Raw genomic sequence first — 19,684 nt, forward strand, 5'->3', positions numbered from 1 at the left:
CAGGCAATCAGAATGGAGTGCTGGTCTTTGGCCTGCAGCAACTGCAAAACAATTGGAGCAAATTGTTTTTCAATTATCTCAAGTATTTGCAGAGAGAGAGAGAGAGAGGAGATGCCTCTTCAGGTGACCAAAAGTCTCTGGAACAAGAAAAGGAAGGACAGAGCTAAACAAAATATAAGTGCGTGGTAAATGGCTGTGGGTGTAATAACAAAAGATTTAAGATGGAGGGAAAAAGTGGCAAAAGCCCATCTGCAGAGCTAATGCAATTCCACTTTAGTGCCTTGTAAAGAAACAGAGCAGAGGTCAGCAACCTTGACACAAACACGTGCAGCTCTGAGCAGTTCAGGTGGGGCTCTCATAAGGACCTTCACATTAACTGCCAGTATCAAAGCTGTAATAAGACAGCTAGGTCACCTGGAAATAAGCCAACAGGGCAAGACTTGCCAGTGTCCTCTAGGGTCCTGCAGAAGCAGGTCCTCCAGTGGAGTAGTAGGAAGGCATCATCTCACACTTGCACACCAGAAAATCCTGTGTCCACCAAGGAACAGGTCACCCACGCAGACAAAGACTTTGGCATATGGGTCATGCTGTCAGGAAGGTTTGCCAGTCTAGGAACACAGGCTCACACCGTGACCAAATAAATGCCCGCAGGCAAGGCTTAGTTTAAAGGATGCTCACAACGAGGGGTTTACCTGCGTGTGAAATAAGTGGAAGGACTCTTATAATCATTCAGTAACGAAACTAAGACACCCCTGTTTCTTCCATCTCCTCTTGTTTCAGAGACACGTATCTCTTACCCTAGAGTTACCTGTCACTACTCCAACATCCTCCCGCGAAAGCCAGACCCCAAAGCAGGCGGCGAGGCACGGCTGTCCTCCAGCGGCGAGCCACACGCACTGCAGCGGCGCGGCCGGGACCGTCTCCTGCCACCTCCTCTTTCACTGCGACTCTACTTCATTCTGACCCGGACCTCCTGTATTCCAAAATTCAGCACATGGATGGGCATTTACTCCTGCCTATTCCACTTGTTCCTTTCAGTAAATGAGTATGAAAATTACTTTTTAAAGCAGGCTCTTGCCAACAGGGGAAATGTTTGTAATTTTCTTTAAAATACTGTAACCATTCCACATTATATTAACAAAGTACCATAAAAATACAGAAATATACAGAAGGAGTCTCAATTGATGTCTTGGCCAGCATAAAAATCTTGCCAAGCTACCAAGATTTCTTCCTGAGGAAGCGTGGATTTTCAAATTATTTCTACAACGAAGGGGACACAGGATGGCCTCTAAACTTAAGAGAGGAAAGGGGACTAGGCAAAATGTAGGGGCTCTTTCCTATTAAATAAGATCTCTGGAAAGACTCTTCACCCCTGCTGCAGTGAGCTTTGCGCTGTCTGTCCACATCATTTCTCAATCACTCTGTTTTAAAGTATGTTAGCTTTTTTCCTTTCCCTGTACTTTTTTTTAAACTTAATCCTCCTTTTTCATGAAGTGGGTTTTAGAGGAAAGTTTTGTATTTATTGGAGGAGTCACCAGAAGATACCATCAACTCACTGGATGTGGTCCTGTAGCTTGCTGAGGATTTTCCATTTCCACTAGTTTTAATAGAAGTGGATCTTCCTCAACTTTTTACAGATTTACACTCCTAGAAATTACCCAGCCAAGTTCTGAGAAAAAGTTTCCAATATTTCAGAGGACATGTGCTGTTTGCTACAACTAAGACCATTACAGCGGAACACTAGGAATAAAAACTGCTGAATTATGTCTTACCCATTCTCCCCACCTTTTATCTTCAGCTCTCTTCCTACTAGTTACTGTACCTTATACCAATAGCTTAGTTCCACAATGACTGAATCTAAAAAGGAAAACAACGCAGCAGGTTAACAGAAGATGATTAGGTAGATCAAGACTGGAAAAAACCAAAGAGAAGAACTTCCAGAATAAGGAGAGTGACCGTGGCAAGACCAGAGAATATCTGGTATCAACACTACAATTCCCAAGTAGTAGCTCATGCTAGTCTTTACACACGCGCTCACTCAACGGGCTCTACCAACTCCGATGAGAGACTGCGTCACTAAATAGCTCCAAGCACTGTCACAATCCAATTAGCCAGGTTGAAAGTTGTGACGTCCAAACAACAGACCTAAGCTTTCTCAAATAACTGACAGGCAGCTCACCTAAAAAACTGAAACAAGCAGAAATAAGATGGGGTATGCATTTGATACAACTGACACCTTATTCCGATGACAGGTATCAAAAGGTTGCTTGAGAGAAAGTAATTTAATGCCAGCAGCCCTACTAACTGCAGCACAGGAGAAAGTCTGAACCCAACTACAATACAATCTTTTGCCACTCTGGGTCCTTTTCAAAAGCCTCACACTTAACCAGCAAAGCATTCAGCTTGAAGGTATAAACTCTTAACATCCAGGAACATGATTTTAAAAAAATTTCCAGTACAGCAAGGCTGGTAAAACTCACCACATCAACACAGAAAGACTGAAACATATAGCATTCAATTAATGCAGTCCTACAACAGTATAAATCTTAATTGTAGAAGCATTAAGGACAACTTGCTGTAGATGTCAATGCAGACAGTATAAACCCAGAGACAGATGATTATATATTAGGATGGCTAGTGCCTCGCTTGTTTTTCTAGCTGGGTTATTTATAATAAAGCTACTGTCACAAAGAGGTATTTGCCAGCCTCTCAGCCAATGCTAAAAAAACAAACCCTGAACTGCATCAAGCTTCACAGACCAAATACCAGCAAAATATTTGGTTTTTGCCAAACAAGGCACCGTCACTAAAAACTGTGGGACATTCAAAGAAATTGAAAAGTAGATTTAGTGCTGTAATATACCATTCACTTCAGGAAAAAAAATATTTTAAAAAAATCAATAGAAACAATGAAGCCAAACACCAGCTGTCAATAATTTTTGGGCATTCATGAAAAAATGAAAATATCAGCAGCTACATTAGCGCAACCAAAAAAAACAACCCTGCACCACATTCAGACTCTGAACTCAAGTCAATCCACATCCCACTCCAAAGTTGTCATGGCTTTGACACTTATGGATTAGCCACTTATTAAAATTGATACAGGAGCGGAAATAAAGCACTATATTAAAACACGGGAGACTCATGTTTCTCCTGCATACCCTGTGAACCTTTGAAATCTGAAGAGGAATAAGCAAAAACTCCACCTAATAGTCTACAGTTATGCAGAATTTCTGCCACTTAAAGCAAGAGAAAGATTTAAAAAACCTCCACATCCAACAGGATTTATGGACAAATAGGCATTTTTTTTCTTTTTTCCCCTTGCTTGCAGTCAATACGTATGTCTAAGTATTTAAGGATGTTAGTAGATGCAAAGTAACTGCAGGAGTGCTTGGACATTCTCCCTCCCCATCGTGAAATAGCCACATCTTTCTTCTGAAAAGCCTCCCAACTAAGCATTGTCAAAGATAAGGCAGTTTAACAGGTAGGCAGCCTTTGCATTTCCTCCAGCAGGGCTGCCCTGATAAGAGATGAACATGGTATGCATGTAACTTTTTCTAAAGCAAATGTACATATATAAAACCACAAAGCATTAAGTATAGCCCTTCCTAGTGCTGCTCTCAATTCACTACTCACTACAATTGCTCCCAACCTCTAGATGGGCAACAAATCCAGAATATGAAGTAGGTATATATGCAACCTCTTCTCAAAGAGCCCCTCCCTTGGTTTAAAAGCATGCTGATTCTTGTTCTCCACACAGTGTGGCACTAGAATCAAAAAATCCTGACGCAATTTGGAAAGTGGTAGGAAGATGCTGGAAGAGCTCTGTGTAGGACCACACGCCCCCAAGCACAGTTTGTGAGCTTGGTCTCAGCACTTCACAAACGCGGCTATAAGGTTCTTGAACTCACCGTGGTTCTAGGAGTAGTTCAAGCATGGTACTACGCTCAAAAGAGGCTCAGCTGGACCTAAACTGGCTTTCTGCAGAACTAGCCTAAGACCCACAGGCTATCCAGAAGTCAGATTATATACAAATTTCATACTAGACTCTAGTCCACTTCTGTTGCCAACTGCCCACGGAAATACACAATAGGTGTAGAGTTACTTAAGCATCCAATCATAAATAAAAGTACAAAAGCTTAACAATCTTGTGTTGAATTCTTTAGGAGCAGGTGAAAGAGGGAACCAACTTTTTCCTCTTTTTTTTCTTTTAAAAATAAGCCTAGGAATGTGTAACTACTTGACAAAGCTTAAAAAACTTGAAGGAACAGGTAGCATCCCATGAACAACTTGAGAGGGGATATTTTCACAGTGCTATCCCATGCAAAACACAAAAGATTTACTACCAACAGCAGAAACTAGAAAGCTGGGATAAGTTTCTTTTATTAAGTAATTTTCTCATGCTGGAAACTTAAAAGCTTTTATTTGCCTACTGCATTAAATTCCATAGCCACTCGTTATGACTGCTACACCCGCCTCCAGCTGTTTTCTCTTTTTTTCCTTGCCATTTACAACACTGGCACTGAAAACAACAACAAAAAAATCAAATATACTACTTCAAACATCTATTACAGCTTTAAATTAAAAAAAAGGCAGTCTCATTAATTCACTATTCAGCAATTACTTTGAGAAATATTTTAACGTCTTAGAGTAAGGAAAAGCAAGAAAACTAGAACAGAATAGCAAACTTCATCACGGGTTAATAAATGCTTGTGCTTTTTCTGTGTATGAAAAGGGGCCTGCCAATGTAAAGAAGCCCCAAGAACTATGTAAAAACGCTACAGGAATGACAGCTGCAACTGCAAACATACAGATGTAGGATGGTTTCCTTAAGCACTGACCCTGCATAGGGAAGGATGCCAGCTTTGGCAGTGTCTGAAGGCCTGCTGGTGGTTATCTAACTGGGGTGTCTGCTGGAAGGCTGGCCTCCCTAAATAGGGCAGGGAGAAGAGTACATTCTGCCAGAGTGTGATTCAAAGCTTCTAAGTGGATCCCTGCACTAAATTACCATCTAGAGGAACCTATCTTTCTTCCCCATTAACCAGACAGGAGACCAGATTCTTAACTTGCATAACGTTTCATAATCCCTCTAAGATGTGAAAACAGCATTGCTGCTGAAAGAGATGCTCTCATCTTCTCCCTTCCTTTGCATTGATAGAATAGTTCACTCACCATAAAGAACTCGATCGAGAACTAATTCCAACTGAAAACCAATGCAGGGAAAAACAGTTAATTATGTTAGAACACATCCAGTTTCTGATCCGATTCCCCACACGAATGCTTGGGCAGACAGAGGTAAGGGAGCAGGTTAAGAGTGCCAGGGCCACCTTAAGAGGTTAAGAGTAACCTTAACAGGTTAGGACTGCAGCAGAGCCAGCTTAAAGCTCTAAGGAAACCAAACCACTAAGCACCTTGTATCCCAGAGGCTAGGTGGCTGCGTCCCTCCACTTTGTGCCATCCTGACATCCACCAAGTACACGCTACATTGAAACTGCTTTCTCTCAAGCATCCTGCAACCTTCTGGGTCACAGCCAGTTTGTGGGCATCTTCCTGTTTAAATACAAAAGCATTTAACTGATCAAACCCACACACTACTATTTTATTCAATTAGTTGTTAATTGTGAACCAAAGTTACCTTTTACTCGGACTTACGTGAAGGTAGCACACTTTGGGCCAGATGTTATCAAAAGTAATCTTTACCTTTTACCCTGATGGACTCCCAAGAGCACAGCCAAGCCATCTCCCTGGCTACAGGACATTCATTTCTCACAGCTAGCTTGGTGCAGAATTAGAATCAAAATGCATCCTGTGACATTTCTACAAGTACCTCCAGCCTTCCCCCCCTTTTCTTTTTTTTCTTTCCTTCTGTAACCTACAAAAGTAATCTTCCTAGTTGCTGCTCCTGCCCAGGGATCTTAGCAGAGCTCTTTCAAACATTCATCATGTCTCATGAAATAATTCAAAGTGACGAGAACCTTCAGTCAGCACTGAGCCCTATTTTTCAGTCAGCGAGTAGCATACACCTGTGATTTTCTGCAATTACTCAGGATAAAGTTAACCTGTTACTTTAGATCAAGAACTCAGCGGAAGACATGTGCAAGACATGAAAACGGTATATACACAGGGTCACCCAGCAACAGAAGGAAACACAATTCCGTATCTCTCCTCAGCTGTTTGCAGAACAAGCTCCCTCTTAACCCTTACATCTGACAGTGGCAAAAGGCCCCAGAGTCACGGCTCTTCCAGAACTAATACTGCTACTTCTGCTGTAATAAGCTGTAGCCTGCAATGGAGAGGAAAGCATAATACAACGATGTCAACCACTTGAAACATGCACTATGAAGAAAAATAATAACCATTTTAAAAAATAAATCACTGCAACTACTGACAACAAATCCCACACATATTCAAGTCACTTGGGCTATAACCAACTTTTAACTTGACATGGTAAGCCTTCATGAAGGAAGCAGTCTGGTGGGAGCATTTCGGCTTTATTTTTGGAAATACAATTTTTTTCCTTGTTTTTCTTTTAGATTTGGTGAATTCAAGTTCTATTGAGAACGCAGTAGGGACAATTTTAGTAAATATTCTTGTTCTTAAACCTTGTTCCATTCCTTAATTTCTCATTCCACTACTATCTTTCTTTTAAATTTTAAGTTTTCCCTATTTCTTCCAATAACTGCTAGTGCAGTCTCACTAGATGACACTAGTTCTTTAGTCATTCACATTTCTCTACTTTCACTGTGTATGAAACATTTTTGTATTGACCATTTTTTTTGGAAATGCTTTCCTTTTTAACATATTAAGAAAGGTATTCTGCTTTGCTAACCTGACAGTTCATTTCAGAAGGACAGACATGCAATTTTATCAGGTGTCAAATGCAGAAAGATTTACAATTTAGAAGGTAGCAGTCACAGAGGAATTAATTTTCAGGTGATCCCAGATCAAAAAACTCATCAGTCCCTCCCTTTTATAGTTCTTCATAATATAAAAATGATGAAGGGGCTCACAAAAGACCACTGGAATACCTGAAGGTAATAAATTGAGAACAACGGAAAACTATTAAAACAGCCTGTAAAATCCACTGCCACAAAAAGTCAAGTCTAATACTGTAGGTAGACACTGGAAAAGGTTAATAGTTTTAATCAACATGTATTTGTGGTCATTCTTCCCCTCATACATTAAGTTAGGCTTTCACTTAGCAATTTGGTAATAGGCTAACAGCAAAAATAAGTGTTTCTTCAAAATCAGTCTGACCAGAGCAGGATTCTTTGGCCATTTGATGCAGTGTTGCACGAGATCAAAACAGCAACACCAGACACTACCACACCCGAAAAGAGACCAGTGCAACAAGTTTCATGGCATTCTGGAGACTTCATAATAAGCTACAAGTATTTGGATTTTATTTTCTTCTAAGGCTTCATCCAGATGAACAAGTATACAAGAACAAACTTTTGGGGAACACCTATTCCTTTTATCTTTGCACGAGTACTCAGTAAGTAGTGATGCTCTGCTTGAACAAGGGAATCCAGGCTTCAAATGCGAGGAGCAGGAAGTGCCCATTCCTGGGATGGTAACGTGGGTCCTACCCCATGAACTGCCCATGCAGTAACAATTAGTCACCTCACAAATTACACCCTGATGCATATAAGGAAAACTAAACTCAGTGCTAGTTAACTTAATGTCAGGCTGTCAAATGTAGACATGTAGTTTACTGTTGTTGCAGCAGGGACAGGAAATTCCAGGAGTTTTGGAAACACCTATGGCAGAAGGGTGGTGGACAAGACAAACTCCTGGAGCCTAAATTAAGTCATTCTTACTTTTGAATCACACATTGCAGAAAAGTTCATCTGAGTTAATAAGTGTTGGAACAGATATAAACAGAATCAAAGCCAGGTGAACCCCAGACAGTGGCCCTCATGCTGAAGTTTTAAGCAGTTTAATCCACTTTATACACACGTCTAATTCATTTGCATTCATGTTCCAAATATTCTTATACACCGAGCCCTAGAAGTGCCATTACCATCAGCCTTCAAAGCAGATGAAGCAATAAAAGAAATCCCACAAAGGCACTTGACCTTGGAGGAAAAAAAACTTTTCCACCAGGAGTACGGCCTCAATTTAAAACACACTAACTCTGTCAGAGAAGCCGTCCCTGCCTTTTAAACTGCCCACTCATTCCCACCCACATCACCCCAACTATTCCTCCTGTTAGTGCAAGCATTTCTAAGGCTGTGGCTAACTGGTCAGGAAACTAATCCAGGCCAGAACTCACCCAGCCAAAAAGATACTTATTTCCATCCAGACCAGGTCTCTGGTGTGCCCAAACACTCAGGCCAGCCAAAAGAGAAGCACGGCAAGAGGGTTTCGTCCAGCACAGTGTAAGCTTTAAGTGTTCAGGAAACTACTGCCTCGGCATGGAACACATACCACACTTTAAAACCCCTTAATTTACATTTATGTTCTTGACGCTTCTGCACTTCTGCCTGGACTGATTTGTTCTCTTCATGCTGGCTATTCTTCATGCAGCTCTTGATGTCAGAACACACTCTGGAACAGAACAGATGAGTCGTACTAGTGAAACTACATAAAAAAGAAAGGGAAGAGAAGGGGAGGAAAAAAAAAAAAAGAGCACTGTTTGAATGTTTAATGCTTGTTTAACAGAAAATGTGTAGTCCCACACCTCTAAGAAGAATAGCATTGATAACTGCTTGAGGACCCCTTCACTTATCAAAATAGCCTTGAGCAAAACGAAAAGAGTATTTTAATCAGCTTTAATACTTTTCACCAGGAAGAATGAACTCCTTTTACAAACTCCTCTCTCTACCTCTTCAGCATTTACAGGTCTTACAACCCAAAACTCTGTACGCCTCCTGTCAAATTAAGAGCGCAATATGACATTTTAGAGCTGGTTATGCCTGCTTCAGATGGTATTTTTCCCCTGTGCTGTGGAATGCTGAATCACAACACCAAAGCAGTTTTTATTGTTAAAGGGGTGTAAATTAGAGCAAGTACAACCTGTTACGTACTGTCAATGCAGCAAGTAACACTATCAATAAAGTAACAAAATCAGCTCTAACACAATTCTAACCCTGTTACCCTGAGGAAGAACAGCCTCAGCTCGCTGAAGAGTTGCGAAGTTAACTTCGTTACCCTTATCAATTAAGAGCTTAAAATATTCACATTTACAGAACTAAAATATTTACAACACAGCACATTATTTCTCATCTGTAATCCTTTTCAGTCCTCAGCGTGCATACATGCTAGAAACCCTGGGAACAGTAAGCAACTCCACAGGAGTAATTCTCAAGCAAGGCACATACTCTTGCTGCACTCAGTGATGCGGGCCAAGCAGTGTTGAATTTCACACTAGTTCTACGCCCTTTGAATTTAAGTACTTTTCTCCCCCGGTTCTTCTGTCATTTATTTAGTACAAGGCACTCAAGTCTGGGTTCTGGCTGCATTTTTTCTTTGGCAAGTCTATTTTTAATTGTTTATCAGCTTCAAAGAGCACTACTGATAAGAAGTTTGTTGGAGCTGTGGATACTCAGTGATAGTGAGCTTTTAAAAAAGCATTTGCAATTGATCTCTTTTTATTTAACACTTACTCTGTAAAAATCACATATGCTATATACATTCACTGACCAGAAAAGGGGATGCTCAGAGGATACGTGGGGTGTGCTCTGCTGCTAAGGGCACATTAAGACTGCTGACGCAAGCTGCATCCTTGCCAGGTTCTGTGCTGGTGAGAGCTTGCGCACATCGGTGGTAGGCATATAAAATAGTTACTGTTAGTCGCTAAGTTTTTATTCCTGGCTTGTAACCCTGGAGAAGACTACCATTTTCTAAAACTTAAAAACTTGTAGATTGACACAGAAAAGTCTTAAGTGTGAAGGACTTTCTCCATTCAGAAGACACTTGATGTAAGGCAAACGCCTCCCGCGTGGAACTGTACCATCTTGGAAGTTTCATCACTGGACAAAATACACCAGGACTCTTCAATAGAGCACACTTAATTGAATGGAAGCATCCTTTTATCTACGGCTATTCTTTTATCCTAACTTTGGGCTTCCTGAAGTTTTGAATCGAGAAATAGTTTTCTTCCAATTTTTAAAACCTAATCTTCTGCTTGACAAATGACCTGACAGTGGAGAGATCTGTTTTGTGTTAAGATTGTACCCAAGCTCTTAGTAGAGGAAAAGAGAAACAAAACCATAACAACTGTAGTTCTTTTCCACGCTATAGACAACACAAATTCAGAAGAGTTTACAGGGGTATCTGCAGATTACAACTGATGGTAAGTTAATGCAAGGCCCTTCTCTCTCTACAAGGTATTGACTCTGCTTAAGGAATTAAGTTACTGGAGTTTTTTTAAAGAGATGGTTTGAAGTAAGCAGCTCAAGACACCGCTCAAAGAATATCAACCTACTAATGTTCAACCCAAGGAGCAAAGTTTCCCAGCACTGCAAATATACATACTTCAAAAAAGCAAGGCATACTTTTTCTGATCCACTCCACGGTAATGTCCCAGAGGGGAGAAAAGCCACTCCTACCCTCCTTTACTGGAAAGATAGCCTACTTCTGTTACAGTATCCAGTGTATTTTCTGGCAGAAAATACCTTGCATGAATTTACATTCCAATCAGATCTTTGACATATGGGCAAGGTTTGATACGCTTGAAGGAAAACAGGGATAAGCTGAAAATTTAAGTGCTCCACATGTCCATTTTTGAGCTTAGTACACTGACATACACAGGAAAGAGCCCATTAGAGGGCTGCCAAAACGGTGACGTGGCGAGAGCACAAGACCTACAAGAGCAGACTGACACGGTTAGCTGTGAGAAGGCCAAGGGGAGAGCTTGCTGCTACCTTCAACTAACAGGAGAGCAAGGAGAAGATGAAACCACGCTCTGAGGTACACAGTGAAAGGACAAAATGCAACAGGCAAGCTGCAACAATCAGAGCGGTCAAACATTGGAGCAGGTTGCTCCGAGATGTTGTGGAAATGCTAATCCTTCAGCTATTGAAAATATTTGCTAAATACAGCCCTAAATAACCTCATCTAACTTCAAAGCTGGCCCTGCACTGAGCCAGGGGCTGAACAGGTAGCACAAGAAGTCCCTTTCAACCCAAATTATTTTACCATTCTCTGGCACTATATAAAATGAAGGATATGCTTAAACTTCAAACACAAATCAGTGAGGTTTTTTTCATCTACACAGTTATAACGCTCTTAGAACGAAGAGATTTATTGGTCTCAGCATTCACTTCCACACAAGATCTAGAGGACCTGGAACACTTCTGCAAGATGTCCAACACTGACCAGTTCTTTAGCTAACATGCAGAATTACAGTCATTCTCGGCAATCTACCAGTGACCTGCACTTTCAGAGCAGTGAATATACAAAGCTGCCTAGTATTTAAGAGTACAGCACTAGAAGAGCACAGGCTTAGTGTATCATTGTTTAGGAGACACAAAACCAGGTGTGACAGGAAGTCAAAGAAGGGCTGTACAAAGACTATCATCAGACAAGGCTCCCATATGAAAAGGTGGAAGCAGTACTGACAAGGGACCTCACTACTTTTTTTAATTTGCAGAAGAAAACCCAGGACCACACTGAGTACATCGAAACTAAGAAAAAAGAAAAATGTGTCTTTGAAGAAATAAGGATCACTGTGCGCTCTTTTCTCCAGAATCTTAACAAGAGGTTACATGTTGAGTGCCAGAAGTGGGAAGAGACAGCTCTGGGACAAGAACAAATGGTAACACATCATAGCAACCAACAACTGCACTGGATCAAGTACTTCTAACCAGGAAGAGCCAGACTGATAACAGAACAGGACAAACATTTGATGCTATCTCCCTTCTTTGAATCTGGTGGAGCTGGAGAAAAGATCCCTAAGCATTTGTTTGCACAAGTCTCTCAAAGCAGATGTCTCCAAAAACATTACAGATGTCCTGTCAGGCAAGTCAGACATCTGAATATTTGATAGTCTGCTCCATCATACTGTCATGGAAGCTGCCAAATTCTTCTTCATGTAGGTCAAAATGCTGGTAGAACAGGGAGAGGATGCAGCTGCTTCAACAGGACAAAACTATTTCCACACACACTACAGGAGCCAAGTAGAGACTTCTCTGGGCTCATATAATGCTCTAGTAGCTCAGCGTAGGTAGGAGTCAACAGTGGTCATTCCTGAGCAGGAAGGAAAGGAGTGCATTAATATGGAAGGTAGGCAAGGATCAAGTAATCAATGAGTACCTTTTGAGAATTCAGTATTGCCACAGGAAGCGATAAATCTCTCTTCAAAGATCAGAAGTGGCAGTAAGTTATATACTCAGCAGGAATGCTGGATAACACTAACTTCTTCCATCCTCCAAAAAGAAAAGAAAAGAAAAAAGGTTTTAACAATCTGATAAGCTTTGACTGAAACTACTAGCCTTCAAAAATTTGATTTTTTTTCCAACCTGTAATCTGAAAACTCCTGAAGTGCCTCTAAAGGGTCCTCTCGCAGTACATACTGGGAAAGCAAAACTAAAGTTTATATTGCACCTCCACTGCAAACAGTTTAGCACATTGGAGAAAGCTACTGTTTTAAAATGTAGTATTGTTACACTTACGACAAGTACATACAACCCAAAATGGGGCATTTTTAATTCAGTAGTATTTCCTGCTTTCATTTTAAATCTCTGGATGTTAAAAGTGGTTTCAAGGAAAGGGCTTTGCAAATCAAAATACAAGGAGACAGAGAAACTACACAAGAAGCTTAAGTAATTGGCCAAAAATCACTACTGGTTCTACAGCAGTGAAAAGCTCTTCCAGGAGCCAGTCCAGAGCAACGATGTCTCTTTCATCATTGAACAATGGGAGAATTCAATTCCCTTGACAGTGATTTTAAACATACAGCAAAGTTTACTGCTCTATTTCAAAAGAGTAAAAAATGTTTACAAATATCTAAATGCTGCCATTACTACTTGTGGTCTCAACCACCTTTTCAGAAAGCCTCTACTGCAAAATATTTTGAGGCATGGTTCCACAAAGGCTTAAATCAAACTCAAGAGCTGCAGTTTTTCCACATCCACTGACATCTAACTGCCCCTCACGTCCTCTTTTTTTGGGGGGGTGGAGGGAAGGGATGGACACACACAGGAAGCAAATTCAGCTGACCAACTCACTGCCTGGAGATGCAACTGCCAGCACACAAGTGGAAGGAGATGGGGTCACAACAGGCCCGATGTGAGCCAACTTAATTTTCCAGGGAAGCCATGACTTTTACTTCCCTAAATGTGATGGTGTTATTCCCAACATAGCAAGAGCTGTTAAATTCTTTCAACAGGCTGGGGAAAAAAAAATAAATTCCTTTCTCCAACACAAACAAAAAAATGCACCCTTACAAGGACAGATCAGTGTCCATTTAGTCCAGCAGTCTGTCTCCAAAAGCTCAAGCAGGGAATGCTGTATAGGGGGAGCAGTCAGTCATGTCTGGAGTTTACCACCCTCATCCCAACACCCAGCCACGGGATTAGGGATTTTAGCCTTGGGACCTGCTGATCCCTTTCCAAACCTACAGTGCCTTCACAGTCTCTTACTAAAAGAGGTTTTCCATCAATTGTGATCTCCCCATTTCTCCCTCCTACAAGCTCCAGGCTCAACACAACACTCACTGCATCCACCTGCATTGCCTTGTGTGAGTGCTAGGAACCACACCACAGAACAGCAATCGGACTGGACACAGACCGAGTTTCTGCAAAGAACACAAGCGGCAGCAGCAGAGCTGCCCTGTTGGCCTTCTCACAAACAGCCAGGAGAAGCCAGAACTGCCGAACTCGAGCATCAGGTGCTTCCGTTGAAACTACCATCCAGAGCAGCACATGGATTGTATGCCAGTTAGCTCCGCAGCTGAGAGTTCTCAAACTTACATTTCCCCCTTCCCACCTTTTTAACATGTGTAATACATGAAAAGCACTTTTAGCTTTCAGCAATCTCCACCTAGAGATGCTTAGTCCACCATGAAGGTAGTCACTGTAACATTCTGGAGAGCTCAAAGCGTCAAGCACTTGCGTCAAGTCTCCACACGTGATGTGTTATCATAGCTCAAAAATTATTAAGTGTTGTTTACTCCTTCCACAGCTTTACTCTCCCTAGTTTCATTCCTGATTAAATCAGTATTTTACTCAACATCCACTTTAAAACGAGGATCACTGCATATAAAAAAATTTTACACAATACATATACATGCACTATATAAAATATGATTCAATAAACAATTTTATGTAACACAAGATAAATAATTTTATAAAGCTATATTTCCTGAAGTGGATTCAATAAAAATCACCTTGCTTCACCCTCACAGAGTATCTTCCATGCTGTGAACTGGGAAGGGAGAAGCGCTTTAGTGACCCAGGCTTGGGACTGGCTGGACAGCAGCACCGCTGACCAGGTCCTAGGGCTACATGGCAGACAGCAAGCTGAACAGGAGCCAGCAGTGTGCCCTGGCAGCGAAGAAATAACATTTTTCCTACCAACAACTCACTAATACTATAGTCACAGATAAGGAATTTTACACTCACAAGTTTGGACTAAATATACGGGACACTATTTTGACACACCTCCAATATATTATATCAATACCTGCTCACTTCCTCCTGTTCAGAAGGTTTTACTGGCTTCATCATGTTCTGCATTTCTAAACTTATCTCTTCAAAAAGAGGGAAGCTGGTGAAAGAGGAGAAGAGATGCTCCCATCTTTTTTCTTTAGCATGATCATCTCTCATTTGATCACCGAGTCTGACCTCTTATGAATTACAGATCTCTAAATGTATGTGAAACAAAAGAAGTTTAGTACCTTGCAGCTGGCTGAAGCAATTTCCAGAATTTTTTCCACAATCTTGATTCAAAGATGTTAAGAAATTAAGAAATACACGATTGCTCTTCATATCACAATCCAGTGGTTAATCACCTCCACTGTGAAAAACAGTCTTTTAATTTGAATTTATCTGGCTACAAATTATTGTTGTGTTTGTCAGCAAGATTAAAAAAAGCTCACTAATATTTGGTATTATCCTTGCCAGGGAGGTATCTGAGGACTCTAAGTCACCTGTCAAGTTTTGCAGGGAGGCTGTACAGTGAACTCCTAACACTTCACTGCATGGCATTACTTCTTAGGTCTCCATCAAAATGGAGATTAATCCCCCTTGCAGACAGTAATTTGTTTGTTTGTTTTTAAAGTGCTGATGCCAGAACCATACATAATATTTTGGTAATGACTTCAACCCACCCCACACAGGCAAGAATGCATCTCTACCCATTCCATTAATGCATTCAAGAACTACATTTGCTTCTTTGTCACAGCATCACCTTGGAAACTCATGTTTAAGCTGTTTATCCACTATGACTCCAAAATGCAGTTCAGTCACTGCTTTCTAGGATACCATGTGCCTTGATTTAAATTCAGCTGAATTGCCTTGTTCCCAGGTGCCCAGCTTTACATACAGCAGCCTTAGCACACACCTCTCAATGGATCTACCTCACCTGACAGTCATGATGGCTGCCTTAGCACTATTTGCCTTTACACGAAGCATAATTTTATCATGCAAAAGGTTTTCAATCAACAGACATTTTGCACCAACAAAATCAGTAATGAAAACAAACTGTGACAACCAATTACTGTTTTTTGCTGAACATCCATGGAAACTATACAGTCTTGTACACCCCCGGAGTAGTCCTGAACTACCCTGAACTGAATGGCATTTACGGAATATAAAAATTAGTACTGAATAACAGTAACATCCTCAACATCAAGAGAGATACCTTTAAGAAAGTCAAATAATAAATTTTACAAGCTCCTTTTTCCTCAAAGCCTTATTTACTAGGATTGATTACATACCTTTCTCTCTTTGTTAACTAAATTCTGTACTAATAATAAATGGGAGAGCTGATAATAATGAAAACTATATATATTTTAACATCATGCAGTGCTAGTCAAATACCCAGGGTAGCTCAGGTGTCTCTGTACAGCACTGCATTACTAGCTGCCATGCTCATCCACTCCATCTCCTTTTAGTATCGCTGTATCAGCTCTTCTCCAACCTCCTGGAATTTCCCTAGTGTTCCGAAGTGTAACTATACAATATTCTTTCCAATGCTACAGCTAGGGATATTCCAGTGTTAAAAATGGAAAAAAAAAATACACTGGCCAAGGTAAACATCTCTCTCACCTCCCAATGTACTTTGGTGATGGGTTTTTTTGGTGGGTTTTTTTCATGTTTTGCCAGCAGAGGCATTTCAGAACTTTCAGAACAGCAACCTAATTCTGAATACCTGAAAGAGGGAGTAAGGATTCCTTTAACATCCCTATTAAGGCAAGTAATATTCTTTGTATAATTGGACCAAGCTACATTCTCCTCTACTTTACAGATAGCTACTTTACCTGCTGACGTTTGAGAGACATACAAGCTTCTAATAGTGATGCATATTAACACAAAGGTGTATTTCATGCTCCAAACAATCTGTGATTTGGCTTCTGTTTTGTTAGAATTTGACAAGTTCAATGATGTCAACAGAAATTTTTAGATTCTGGGGAAAAAAGAAGAGAGGTAAAGTAAGATCTTCAGTATAAGCTGAACTTAGTTCACAGTCTCTTTACATTTGAGTGAAGCTTTTCAGTGAAACCCATGAAGCTTTAGAAGCTTCATGAGTTTGTTTCTACAGCAGAGAAATAAGACAATGCTAACGGGTGACAAAACATATTTGGGCATACTACCTGAACTACAGGGCGTAAAGAAAATGCCCTGTAGCACAGCTTGCTGCACTACTACTAGTAGAGTATCGCTCCCCTGTGCTACCTGGTCAGCATATCATAACTGATCACTGCACCTCTTGCGCTTTTAAATGCTTTTAAACATACCTGGCTTCACCTCTTAATAGCAACTCCACAGAGCACACTGAAATCCTTAGGTAGCTGACAGCAAAAAGTGAGAGGACTGGAACTAAAGGGTCTCTAAAAACAAAGCTTTACATAAGAAACGCAGCTGTAAATATCTATGACTTACAACTTCATCTGTAGGGATAGTTAAAGAATAATTCTTCAGGAATCCATTTTATCACAGATGTCCCCTAAGTAACGCACATTAACTGCGCCATTCTTGAGAGCTGTCTCTGTACTACTTCTGTATTTTCACCTGTTAAGAATCATATTGGAAAGACATTAAGACTTGATAGTTTCCATGGTTTTATAATACTAAATGAAGGAAACTTCACTTTAGCTTTCATTTCTATTAGACACCAAAACTGAGTTGTTCAGTGTACAGTTACCTGAACATGAATACGACCTGAAACATAAAACTACCTACCCACCTCATGTTTATTCTACTCTTCTTTTCAAAGTTAATTTTGTTAATCAGAAAATACTGAGAGCGCTGAGCTGAGCAGTTACTATTCAGTTTTCATATTAAATGTCTCTAGAATAAGCATATCTCACTTAATTCCTGAAGAATGACAGTTTATTGGAGAGAAGGGGGAGCAGCAGCAGAATAGGGTGTTTTAAAGGAAGCTCAAATATCCTTCAGTACAAAAAAAGCAACATCTTCAGTTACAGTCAGGACAGGACAAAGATTCTTTCTAAGTTTCAGCAAAAAAATCGGAAAAAACCCAAAAGCCACGCTCTGAACCATTTTTAGGAGCAGTAAATGTAACCTTTGAAGAAAAAAAGGAAATTTCCTGGATCTGTGAGTGTCTCTAAGACCACGCAGCAATGCAGAGCAGTAGGACTTGACACTGTATTGAAATTTCAAGGTTTAGTACAACAAAGACTGAACTGGGCATCTGAACTAGAGCCAAACGGATGGACAGAGGTTTAAAGTTAAGCAAACAAATCAGTACAGTTCAGTAAGTTAACAGAAACAAAACAACCACCAAGTCAAAGCTTTGGTTTCTTCCAGCTCCAGCGTGGAAGCTGCAGACTAGCAGTTCAGTGTGTGCCTTCACATGTGCAGGTAGCAGCGGTGCCTGCTCCTTATGACATGTATTCCTGGAGCACGTACAAGCACAGGAGGAAGCAGAATTTGCCATTCTAATGTTGCTCTACTACCCCCCTCAAGCATTCCCCCTCTGGTAAAGAAGAGGTAAGAGAAGCAAGAGTTGCCAGGATGGGTGAATCAGGGAGTTTTTATGCAAATATAATCTCTATATATAATGAAATAGCTAACATACAAAAAACTGTTGAGACAGAACAGGAAGAGCTATCCAGAGGTCAGAGCTCACACAGCTGGCTGTTACAAGTGATGAAGTACGAGGGATAAGGGCAAGGAATAGGCTGGCTCTTTCTTCTCAGAGAGCAGATAAGCCTAATAATGCTCAACATGTGACTTCCAAAAAATCTTCATTAGAAAAGCAGGAGTTCTTGGACATGAAGTGCTAAGGGGAAGAGAAGAAATTAAGTTCCAGAGCAGGCTCCATACAGAAATTCCTAAGCAAGTTAGTAATCACATATAATTAGATTTTTCAGGTAAATGCTGAATAAACAGAAGAATAACATGGGTCAGCTTCTGGCATTTTCAAGACAACAGCAATGGTACCACATCAGGCAGGTATCAACCTGCAGCCACAAGAGCTGGGAATGATACGCACATATTAGCCATGGTTCATGTTCCAGATACAGCCTGCTAATACGAAAAGCAGTTCTTGAAATAGCTCTTTCCCTCAATAACGCTTCAGGCATGAGTTGCCAGCAAACTTAATGCTGTAGTGACAGTTTCCCAAGCTCTGTCTGAACTGGGCGAGACTCACTGTATTATTTCAGTTGCAGGGCCACTTGAGGCTACAGGAACCCAAGTTCCACACCTTTTGCTCAGACATTGCTCCTCAAAAATATCCCACAAAGTTTCAAGAGCATTAATGAAGCCATTCTGTGCATCCTAATAACCCTTCTCATGTATAGTGTTGAGAGGACATGAGAGCTGAGCTAGCCCTACACATCCAGAAGAAAAGCAAAATGGAAGCAAAAAAAAAATAAAATCTATAAACCTAAAAAAAAGGGAAAGCATTGCTTTGTCCTTATGCTAAAATTGCTCCTTCCTTCAGTTCTAATGATGTCTTCTGTACTTAAGTGCTAGGTATGGCTTAAGTAAGAACAACAGCTTGAATACAATATGGAGCTATTTCTTATACCCAACAGACTCCTGCAAATTCAACAGGCTCTGCAGAAGCAGAATAAACTGGAGAACTTGAAAAAATATTTACACACTTGCTGCACTGAAACAAAACACACATATACTGGAAGTGGTAAACAGTATTTCAGATGCTTCTAATAACACCTCTGGAGTTTATTACCAGAATTCAATAACTGGCAGGAGGCGAGGAAGAGCCATGCATTTATTTAAGGGGGGTGGGGGGGGAAGACTGGGTAAAAAAATAGGAAGTCACAAACAGGAAAGCGAGCTCATTCTCACCAGCAGGCAAGTCCTGAGGATTACACTGAACAGAAAAGGATGCGTGTAACATGACAAAACCCCTGCATCAAAGTCATTTCACAAAGCTAAGGCAAGGCCAAATCTGATACCGTATAAATACATTTACTAAAGAAATTTAAAGTTGATGTAGAGAACAAAACGCAAACTGTTTGGACACAGAGCATGTGCGATTTCCTCTTCTGCATCACAAAAAGAATCGGGTTTTGTGTGTCTCCCCCC

At 40.7% G+C, this 19,684-nt stretch overlaps 1 protein-coding gene across 11 annotated transcripts in view; it reads right to left on the reverse strand.

Moving 5' to 3' along the window:
• CTCF (CCCTC-binding factor) overlaps positions 1 to 19,684 on the reverse strand; it is a 36,659-nt gene that overhangs the window by 15,737 nt on the left and 1,238 nt on the right. For 2 of the 11 annotated variants that reach the window (XM_074839725.1, XM_074839718.1), the window contains exons 2-5: positions 17,048 to 17,176; positions 16,426 to 16,571; positions 12,258 to 12,370; positions 8,455 to 8,582 (exon numbers count right to left, since the gene is read on the reverse strand). The exons of 2 other annotated variants lie outside the window; for them this stretch is intronic. In XM_074839725.1, coding sequence (XP_074695826.1) covers positions 8,455 to 8,508 — 54 coding nt within the window. In that variant the 5' untranslated portion in view covers positions 8,509 to 8,582; positions 12,258 to 12,370; positions 16,426 to 16,571; positions 17,048 to 17,176. Of the gene's footprint in view, positions 1 to 8,454; positions 8,583 to 12,257; positions 12,371 to 14,841; positions 14,961 to 16,425; positions 16,572 to 17,047; positions 17,177 to 18,206; positions 18,225 to 19,684 lie in introns of those variants that run through there. 7 more of the 11 variants (XM_074839719.1, XM_074839722.1, XM_074839720.1 and 4 more) reach the window with 7 other exon arrangements.

The sequence above is a fragment of the Strix aluco genome, chromosome 14, assembly GCF_031877795.1.
Source record: "Strix aluco isolate bStrAlu1 chromosome 14, bStrAlu1.hap1, whole genome shotgun sequence".
NCBI lineage: Eukaryota > Metazoa > Chordata > Aves > Strigiformes > Strigidae > Strix > Strix aluco.